We start from the raw sequence: 10,561 nt of genomic DNA on the forward strand, positions 1-10,561 counted from the left end.
ACAAAACAGAAGTATTTCAACCAAGTTTAGGCTAACAATAGCTATAAATAGGCTAAAGAGCATGTATTATGTTTTGAGACTGTATTGTTATTGGCTGCTTAGCCTATTAGTTATTTCCTTGTAGAAACGCAAGCATGTCAAAATGTTTGTCTGACAATCTGCTGCGTTTGGGACGCATAATGTCCTTTCCAAGTGAAAACATGCGTTCCACAGCAAACAAGCCTTGAAAACGTTTACTCGGAAAGGTATCACTGTTCCAAGCGTACTGTGATGTGCCGTAGTATATAGCCTATTATATATATATCTTTTAACGAGATCCACTGCACCAACATCGCTCTTTTCAGGGGCATAGAGCTCTTAAAATAAAGTATCTTCAACCTCCGACATTCATTGATTTTTCGCTTTCTCTCTCTGATCCCTCGTTCTCTGTGCTGTTCACGATATGAGCGATCACCATTTGGCGAACTTCTTCCGCTTGTATTCCAGGTAGCCATTCCAACCAACGCGAAAGCGGGTAATTCGGATGAGTCGCGCTAGCCAGAATACATTGTGAAACTCTCATTGTGAAACGAGATTTTCCATGAAAGCAAAAAATGACGCATAGCGCTTGACGCTTGAAATCGGTAAAATACTTGACGGCGCTATCACTTCCGTCAACTAAAAAATAAATTGACGGCGCTAGCCTCAGCGTCAACAAAAAGTTGACGTCGTCAAATAACGCCGTCAAATTGACGGCGTCAACGTACAACACTGGCTGTCAGGTAATTTTAGACCGTGTGGTGTCACCTGCTTCGTCTGGATTTAGTCGTCGGCTTCCGCATTTTGTTGATCGCAACCGTAGAAACAATCCTTCTTTGTGCATTAGGCCTAATGGTAAAGCTGATACTGTATCGATCGACAAGCTTAACGCCGTTGTGAATGGGGCCGTTGCTGGAGTCTGAGTTCTCACAACGAGTCAGATAGTTCCCCAGCCGCTACATATAAGAATGAAAAACAAATTTGTACAAATATTTGTAAGTTTTGTTCGTCGTGAATTCTATGCAAGAGAAGAACAATTGTGGCAAAGACGTAATCTTAGCCCCATGCGTTTACGCTATGGCTTGCCGAACAAACAAAACTGTATTCTACGGTTCGACTTCGATCTGACCTTGAACAGAAGATTCTATTTGAATAAGGCACTAATGATGCTCTACACTACAGTAGTAGAGCGAAATGCATATGCGATAAATTGGGCTCTGCTAATTCTCCATGCATTTTTAATAAAAAAATACTAAACTGATACTTGATGGAGAATCGCTGGCCTGCCGCCTGCTGCTGCGTAGTCAGGAGATCCGCTATCCTTAATGGACCTCAATAAATGCATTGAATAGAAAACATAACCTAATTGAAATTTTTTGTAATAAATAGATGATTGTGACGTCATTTATCTTGAAATGGTGCTTTCAAAAAGTTATTTGCAGAATTACTACAGTTGCAAATTGCAAAACAAAAAGTAAACTTGTAGTTAGCACAAACGAAGCACGACGCTGTGGACTTCAAAAACGGTTTTGAAAATAATGCTTTGCAACAATGGGACGAAGCGAAATGGGTGAGTACACCGCGATAGAGCTTGTGGTAGATGAATTTTTAGAACTCAATGTGAGCAATGCCAGCAATGCGTCTGCAGAAAGACCAGATGTTGATGACTCCCCGACGAATCAATTCGATGATGTCATTTCAAATTTACCTTCATTTTCAAACATTCGTCAGTCTATTTCTGACTCGAACACAAACGCTGAGAGCAGCTCTCCTCGTATGAAAAGCGTGTCTTTTGCAGACTGTCGTGGACAAAATCTTGCGCAGGTAATGATTGATGAATTTTGTGTAGCCTACTTCAAACATAGGCTGCGAGTCATACTGGTTCATAAGTTATGCAGTATAGGCGGACAGTTGCTAAGTGCTATTTCACGACAAATACGACAAACTTAGTATAGAGTTACAAGTGTTTTAAAAAAATTTCTAGTTACGAGTGTTTTTCTGATAAGATGTTTAGGCCTGGTTAATCTAATCAAAAAATAGAGCCCAAAATCTAGATCAGTGATTCCCAAACTTTTTCTATTCATTTAAAAGTTTTATACAGTGTTTGCGCACTACCCATTTTCCATATCTAGAAAATCTCAAAAATATACGATAGAATGCAAGAAACTTCAACAAATATACCAGCACAGGGCGCAAAGACAAAAAGGTTTTAATATTGGACCAAATATAATTAAGCTGTTTAGCTGTCGCATAAGTAGAACTCAGACTAGAAGACCAATAAATAGGCTGCGCTACTACTACTACCACCTACCACCAGTAGCAACATTAAAAACTTCGTATCTAAACTCAATTAAATGGTACTAAAGCGCTTACAGATATTATTATCCTTGTGCAATTGTGCATGTGCTTTAGAAGTCACTATTACGAAACCGTAACAATCAATCATTGTATAAATGTATAACAATCACATAGCACAATTATACTTAACTTCGGCAAGAGACAAATGAATGCTGAAGACAAATAAATAGAAAATGGAATTCTTACCGCCGGGTAGGCTACGTCGTAATTTCAGCAAGCTTGAAAAAAAGGTTTAAAAACCACTGACTTAGATGGTACGTCATATAGACGCTTGAACCCTCCGAATAAAATTAATTATGACACAATAATGTACGTCTTGTAATGGTCTAAAAATTTGCGCAAATTATATTATTTTAACTCTTGTCAACTTAAGTAAGTTTCTCGCGTAGGCTACCTCCTGAAAGATTCACGTGTAAGCTTACCACTAGTACGCGCACCACAGTTTGGGAATCACTGATCTAGCTAGATAGGCTACCACTACGCTCGTGTTCAACAAACGTATTAAAAACTATAGGCCTACTGTCTTCAAAGGTGACAGTCTAACAAAGAAACAAATTTTGAACAGAACATAAAGTTTGAAAATATCAATAATGATATTACTGTTCTTATTTCTTTATAGGTTCGTGTATTTGATGAAAGCCAAGAATTTGGTGTCACGTTTCGGCGGCGTGCTACAGAAGGAAGTGCCGTCACAGTCGAAAATACGCTGCCAAACGAGAAGTACTTCTTGCTTTTTCCTCAGCCATGTATAAACTACAGAAATTTAATGAAAACTTTATTGGACAAGAATGTTAGCTTGGAATCGGCTGCCCTACAAAATAACACGGTGACAGGCACCATTAAAGTTATAAACTTAGCGTATTCCAAAAAGGTGGAAGTAAAACTTACTTACGACTCCTGGAAAAGCGCTTGCCTTGTTCCAGCTACTTTTCTGCGCAGCGAAGACCTACACGTGGACATCTTTTCTTTCTATTTCATGATTCCACCTTATGCTAACACAGTAAAATTTTGCATCAAATATACATGTAATTGCATAGAATATTGGGATAACAACCGTAGTTTCGATTATTGTATTGCTGCGTTCGCGAAAATACAAAGCTAGCATTGACAAACCAGAAATGAACCACTATTGATGCCAATATGTGAAAACTAGCTGAAAGAAAAGTTTGGTTTAGATTTAGGGCTGTTCGAAACGTTTTTTTTTAAAGTTTGTTTTGTTTTTTATTGCCTGTGTTGTCGTACACGGCCTAGTTGATGCCTGTGGCCTTATTAGACTGCACTACCTCAGAAATTGAGAGTAGTCTAATATTGCGTTTTTGAAAACATATTTGCAAAGACAAATCTGGGCAAATTTTGTTTGCAACCCCAAAATGTTTTACTCCTCTACAGCTATGCGCGACTCTCAAGGCGGAAGCTGCACAGTCCCACTTTGGTCAAGCTAAGTTGAATAGAAATTGGTCGCTTTCATTCCATGTGCATAAAAGTAGGGTTTCGTACTTTCGTTTCTTCAGCTACCTTCAAATGCGGCGGGGCGTCACGAACTGTTGACCATCTCATTTTTAAATATCACAGTTATAAAGTAGCAAATGAAATAGGCTAGCCTGCAGCAGCATGCTACGCAGCTACCTTGACCTGGCTTTCAACACCTACCCTCAATAGCTCGGTAGGTTAGCGTATGACTTCGTGAACAAAGCTTCAAGATCGAGCGAGTTGTGCACTTGAGCAACACATTTTAACGACTGTTCTCCATTCAGCGGCACCTAGTAGATGGTGGTCACAGCGGTAAACCATAATTTCTTCGTGAGAAAATTGTAACATAAGATTCCCGCATCCGCTCATCTTGTATGCAATGACCGAAAAGAAACACTCTTCTAAAACGTCTATTCAAGAACTGTATTTTTGTAAAAATAGCCCAAGGCTGTCGAAATTGCGACGCAACACCGTACGCCACTAAAAACTTGTCACTACTATACAAATTACTGAGATAAAAGACGGAAATTTCGTCCAGCTAGCAAGCACTAAGCAAAACAGTTAAATATGCGACCAACTTTCAAGCAACAATTTTAAGAATGACGAGAATAAATTGCAATCTTCCAAACGCACGTAAACAGCTACTGTGACGTAATAATCCATATGCATTATGAAGCAATTCCAGCACCTGTTGGCTTTGGCTTACACCATACCTCGTAATTCAAGATTTAACGATGATGTAATGTTATGCTGCAGCTGCAATGTTTTACAAGTCTTGCAAACGATGGTGCAATCTGCTCATTTAAATTAGAAAATTCCATTACGTAATACGCTAAGATTCAGTAGACCTAAACGGTTTTATATGACGTTTGATTTGGTGAACAATTGTCTGGAACAGATGGAATAACTAACAAGCAGCAAAACTTCAACAATCGTGATTCAAGGCCTCTACAAGTATGCGAAACTGCCAGGATTAAGCTCTGCAAGAAGCTTTCCCAGTCCGAGAATAAAGATTCAATTTTAGACAATCTGATTCATACGAAAAGAATTGTTTTCAAATCGCAACGAAGTTGTGTTACTTTCCAAATACAGTAAAACTTAAAGCGCCCGATTGTGTGCACGAAGTAACCGCAAGATCAAGCATCGATGGTTCGACTATCAGGGAGTGCGTTTGCGCAACGTATTCCAATAACTGCTCTCCATTCAGCGGCTACTAGTGGGCGGAGTAATTCAGAGCTACGCAGTGCTGTTTAAGCATCATCTCGCCTCTCCCCAGAATTCCAGTAGTGGTACGGTACTTATTTTTAGTGATGGCGCGGGCCGCGGAACATATTTCTCAAACTATAGGCCTGTTCCAAATTAGTGCAAAAAAGCATTAGATTGAGGCCACAAACTCACTCCACGTAGAAAAAATTTCACCTTCACAATTTCAGCAAAAAATAAACTCTCTCACATTTTTTTAGAACAGTCTATATGTCGACAATGCGGTGGTTGACATTTAAGTCTGCCAACCATCAGGGCCGTTGAGAGGGTAACTTGGGCCCCAAATTAAGACACTTCTAAGAAAAAACACACTATATCTAACTAACACGAGGTTGTTTCTTCAAGCATCTGGCCCGGATTTAGGGGGGACAGAGGATGCAGTTGCCCCGGGCCCCCCTGTAGAAGGACCCCCGACGTGGAAAAACGTGATTTCGGGTCCAATAGTATCCCCTGGCAACGCTACTGCCAACCATAACCTGTTTTGTTCTAATGCTCACGCTCGTAAATTCGTATCGAAAGCAGCCGTCGGCAGCCGTGGCCGAGTGGTTAGCGCGTTGGGCTCGCAGTCGAGAGCCTGCATGTTCGACTCCAGCCACCCGCACTTCCTGTTGTTTCTCTGGGCATGACACTTTACGATAATTGCCTCTACCCAGTGATCGATTTCGAGTGATGAGTAGTACCAAATTTAAGTCATAAGTAGAGTAGACAACCGGAAACAGACATTGCCGTTGGCTGCAGCGTGGGTCAGGTGTACGTTGGAAGGCGTACACCGATGCATAGCGCTCAAGTCCGCTTTCCCGCAATGCAGGGTAAAGATATAACAAACAAACAAAAACAAACAAACATCCAACTTCCAAAGAAACTTTATCAGTTCGAAGATAAAGATTGCCACAATCAAACTGACGTCATTGTAAGGATGCACAGGTCTCAATATAATGAATTCTGACATACTCACAAACATCTTTTATTAGAAAACTTCTGGCAACTACAACAGTTTGCTACGAAAATGACGCAACTATAACAAACGAATACTGCATGGAAATTTAATTGACTCACAATCATTCAGTGCTCTCCAACAACAGGCAAAGTGTACGAAAAATGAAAACAAGTCGAGTGGCACACTAAATAGCGTGAAATATCTGGATGTATTACTTGGCACGGCGATGCGTGATGACAAGGATGTAAACCGATAAGTGCGATCAATCTAATGTTCTGGCAACAAATCAAAATTTCACAAGTACTCCAGTGAAGTTAAAAATGTTCTCTTCCGTTCATACTGTACCTCAAAGTAAGCATGTCATCTGTGAGAAAATTATCATCAACGTGACATTAATCCAGGCCTCGAAATTCGTTTTTGTTGACGGAGGACAAACGTGTCCGGTCTGAGCAGCTATCTCGGCGGACAAATTAAGTCTCACGGCGGACACACCAGTTTTAGCGTCAATCGTTGTGCTTAATCACTTTATCTTGTAAATTCTTCGCCATTTGAAAGTTATAGCTACGGTTTTAGAAGGCTTTTTAAAATTTCAGTGAAGTTACTGACTCTGAAAAGCTTTCATCAGAACAACGACGTGCTCTTAAACAGTCAAAGCGCCGCGTAACTGCTTAATATACGCCGCATATATAACTGATTTACTTCCACCGAAAGAGGTCGTGTGGCTTCTTGCGTCACAATGCTCTGGGCACGAGTCAGAGAACTTCTACACTAACGCTACTATTTTCTTCTGTGCAAAGTTTCACTAGGCTTTTTTCTTTAGGTTTATTTTTGCGTGTCATGTGAGCGAAAGTGAATTTTCTATGGGCCTTTACTTTCTTACTGAAATACCAAAACTACACAAATTTTGCGGCATCTTGCTGTAATAGCCTACTCGTATGATCTAATTTTGTAACAAACCTTGTCTTATCAATATTACTCGGAGATCAAAGCCAGACATTGTGACGTAAGACTTGTACTAAGTTGCGCGTAATTAGTGTAAAAGTAGCGGTACTCCCATCGATTCTTAGAGAACAATTCACCTTTGTTAAGCTGATTCAATGTCACCAATGGTTGAAGCAACGTAAAAATCGAAAGTTTTTCTGCTTGAATGGAAGCTAAGAGATACAGTATTCACATTTTCTAGATGCGCGCTAGAATGCGAGGAAATTATATATTTGCAATTATTGTTCGTGCTATGCAATGACGATTTGTATCGCTATTTTTCGGCGGACAAATATGACCGATCTAGATGGTACTTCCCGCGGACATCACATGCTGTGACGGCGGACATGACCGCCGTGAATTTCGAGGCCTGTTAATCGCTTGCGTGTTGCCTGCAATAACGCATTTAAAATTATTCACAATTTGCCCAAACAACATAGTGTGCGTGAACACCAAGTCTTGTGCAACATAATAACATTTGAAGCATTAGTACGGAAATATATTTTTTCTTTTGTTGGAAGATGCGAATCGTCGTCAAACTCTATTGTTGCCTCCCTGGTGAGGTCTGACTGCTATCGTAAATTGAACTACTTTCTTCATTATATTAAGACTATGCAATATGTATGCATTGCTTACTGAGCCTTAATGGTTGCCATGGCACAAAGATATCAACAGTCATCGTTTGCTAGCGTTAAATCTTACTGGTTGATTGTATGAAAAAATTGAGCTCTTAATTTTATTTCAAATACTTTTGCGCCGTAGGTGCATGTATTCTACTGTAGCCTATGATTATTTATTTGCGTCAGACAAAGCTGTCCATATCTAAAACAAAACAACGAAATAATACACAAACTGCAAATGCACTAAGGTCACAGTGAGCCAGTTTGGATGTCGCCAGTTTAAGAGCTCACTAAATATCTAACTTACATTACAAATTAACATACAATCAGCGTTGGAAGAGTTGAAAGTATTCAGAACGATAAAAACAATCAGATGAATGACATCAGGTCTGAAATAAATCGATTTGTGGAGTGTATACAACGGTTGATAAAGGAAAACATGTTTTTTCTCAATAAAGCATAAAACGTTATTATTATTCAATACTTGAAATTCACGGGCATTGACATAACGAGGCAAATTGTCCAATATTCTGAAAGAATCATTGTAAGCAACACGCAATCGTTTTATACTAGAAGATCCTTTTATTTTTGTATTTTTTCTTTTTTTATGCGATTTGAATATGGACTTTCTTGTCTGATGCAAATAAAAAACAATAATAATAAATTGGTAAATTCAAGTTTATTGGAGCGTTTGCCACGCAAGTGTGGCTTCATCAGTAAATAATAACAAACAAATCAAATGATAAAATACTATAGAGATAAACTATAAAATTTGTACGAAAAATCCTTTCATTTAATACGCTAACTTTCATTGATTCAATTGCTGATGAAACTCAACGCACTAAGATTTAGAATTTTGTATAAAACAACTAAGTGCCTTGCATGAAAATAATATGCATGTTCAGAGAAATTCCAATCTTTCAGGTTAACGAATAAAAACTATTAATGTGTCACAATTGCTCACATCAGCTAAACCTTTTGCAAGGTTACCAACTTAACTTTTTCCAGACCATGATACTGTTTCTCATATAAAACAATGTCGATTATGGCCAATTGCAAGAATATTTGCACACTGCACAGCTTATGAATATATGCTTTGCTCAACTACAGTCTTTTCATTAAATACTGTACTTGTTGTTGTTGTGGACCTAGTGAGTTTACTCAGGAAGCTGTTTCCAAGAGCCTAAATCTCAGAATGTTAGTTTGACAAGGCATTCAAACAGTAAGATGCTATTTTCCTGTAACATTCTTTGACTGTAACCATTTCAAAACATCATTCAATCTTGTTTTGTCTCTACAACTGGAATCCAGAACTGTAATTTTTTGAGTTGAATTTTGTAAGTAAACACTTATTTGGGAAAGGTACTTCACTTCATTAACACTCGTCTTTGATGGAATATCTATTTTATTAAACATAACAAGAATGGGTAATTTTTGTGTATCGTGAGAAGTTAATATTTCTTTTAACTGAACAGAAGCACATGATATTTGATGAACATTTGAAGCATCTATAACAAATATTATACCCCTTGCATCTTTATAATAACTCTCCCATATTGGCGCCATTGAACCTCCAAGTTCACGAATTTCAACTGATGTTCTTTTTCCTGTTGGCAAAGTTGTTATGTTTGTACCAATTGTAGGCATAGGCGAAGGAGGCTCATCAAATTCCCTCACATCCACTTTAGATGAAGACTTTAGTTTGGATGCCTGCAAACTTGATAAAACATCAACAAGAGTTGATTTTCCACTTCCCGAAGGTCCAAGAATGAGTATCATGTTTTGAAGCAAATGATTAGATCAAAATTGTTGATAAAAATGAAGTTGTCATAACTTAAATCTGTAACAAAAATACAATGATTTTTGTACTCACATATCAAAACATTGAAAAAGATAACAAAATAAAAAAATACTGAAAGATACCATTACTGTATGTTTCTTGAAAGCAGGGAATTGACTTACTGAAGGTACCTCTCACATCTACCCAAGGCTACGATCTTTTGCATTCTCTTACTGAATACACTCCATATGTTTTCAATTTCTTTATATGTTGAGCATCCAAACAAAAATAAGTGACTGACTGTCCTCTTTAAAATACAATTATTTCCATATTATTAGTACAAATTCATAAGATATTTCAACTCCAGAATAAACTTCAATGTAGAAAATGATTTTCAATTTAACTTACTCAAATATAATCAACTGAATCAAAAAATAATTGTAAATACTTTCAAAAAGAAACAGTTTTTTGTGTTGGTTAGGGCATTAAAGATGCTGTTTAAATAGCCTATCATATATGGCACTGTCAGGGAAAAGTGATGTTAAAACTGCCATATCAAGTATCTACTCACAAAAATTCGACATTACATGACTTGAGTAAACAGAATATCACAATGACAAATCAAAATTAACTTTATCGAAAAACTGACCCATGCACAATTGCACATGCACTCAATCTGTCTGTGATAAAAACCAGTCCCACCAATTACCTATAACTCACATCGAATTATCCAGAAGTCACAACCCTCTAAGCTTCTTTATTTTTTTGGCAACCATGCATGGCCTGCCAGAGCTTCTTCCTGGCAGCCAAAATAAAATATTCAGTTGAAAATTGGTGTTTTAAAAATCGGTTAATTAATTTCATGTTTTGCGTTTACCCAGGTAACAACAACACAAACAAAGCCCTGAAACATAGTTGCACTTGCATTTAAACGCACTGCTTCCCAAAGTAGGTTTGGAGCTAGTCTTTGAGTTTTTATAGGTTGATGCTTGTGAAACTTTATAAGGTGAACTTCCCTGTGTTCATCTAACAGCAATATGGCACCAAGATATCCAAATAGTTTATCTGTGAAACGACTGCTCACGATGAGCTTCAATGCTTCAAGTTGTTGATAAAAATCTGAATAGAATAATA

The 10,561-nt window shown here is 38.0% G+C and overlaps 2 protein-coding genes across 2 annotated transcripts; one reads left to right on the forward strand and one right to left on the reverse strand.

Annotated features, from left to right (window-relative positions):
• The first annotated feature begins 1,479 nt into the window (after positions 1–1,479).
• LOC145777580 (protein phosphatase 1 regulatory subunit 3C-like) lies at positions 1,480–3,503 on the forward strand. Its single transcript, XM_082588996.1, has 2 exons — positions 1,480–1,842; positions 2,996–3,503. Exons 1-2 carry the CDS (start codon positions 1,570–1,572, stop codon positions 3,476–3,478), a joined length of 756 nt encoding a protein of 251 aa, XP_082445122.1. The 5' UTR covers positions 1,480–1,569; the 3' UTR covers positions 3,479–3,503.
• A 4,177-nt stretch (positions 3,504–7,680) lies between these two features.
• LOC145777517 (ADP-ribosylation factor-like protein 16) lies at positions 7,681–9,742 on the reverse strand. The gene has a single exon (XM_082588911.1). It carries the CDS (start codon positions 9,424–9,426, stop codon positions 8,878–8,880), a length of 549 nt encoding a protein of 182 aa, XP_082445037.1. The 5' UTR covers positions 9,427–9,742; the 3' UTR covers positions 7,681–8,877.
• Positions 9,743–10,561: the final 819 nt, after the last annotated feature.

The sequence above is a fragment of the Aplidium turbinatum genome, chromosome 9, assembly GCF_918807975.1.
Source record: "Aplidium turbinatum chromosome 9, kaAplTurb1.1, whole genome shotgun sequence".
In the NCBI taxonomy this organism is placed as follows: Eukaryota; Metazoa; Chordata; class Ascidiacea; order Aplousobranchia; family Polyclinidae; genus Aplidium; species Aplidium turbinatum.

What these genes read in the sequence shown, in the direction of transcription:
- LOC145777580 (XM_082588996.1), top strand. Translation starts at nt 1,570, where the DNA reads ATGGGACGAAGCGAAATGGGTGAGTACACCGCGATAGAGCTTGTGGTA. An exon ending in GTGGACAAAATCTTGCGCAG is followed by an intron (nt 1,843 to 2,995) that starts GTAATGATTGAT and finishes ATTTCTTTATAG; the next exon opens with GTTCGTGTATTTGATGAAAG.
- LOC145777517 (XM_082588911.1), bottom strand. Translation starts at nt 9,426, where the DNA reads ATGATACTCATTCTTGGACCTTCGGGAAGTGGAAAATCAACTCTTGTT.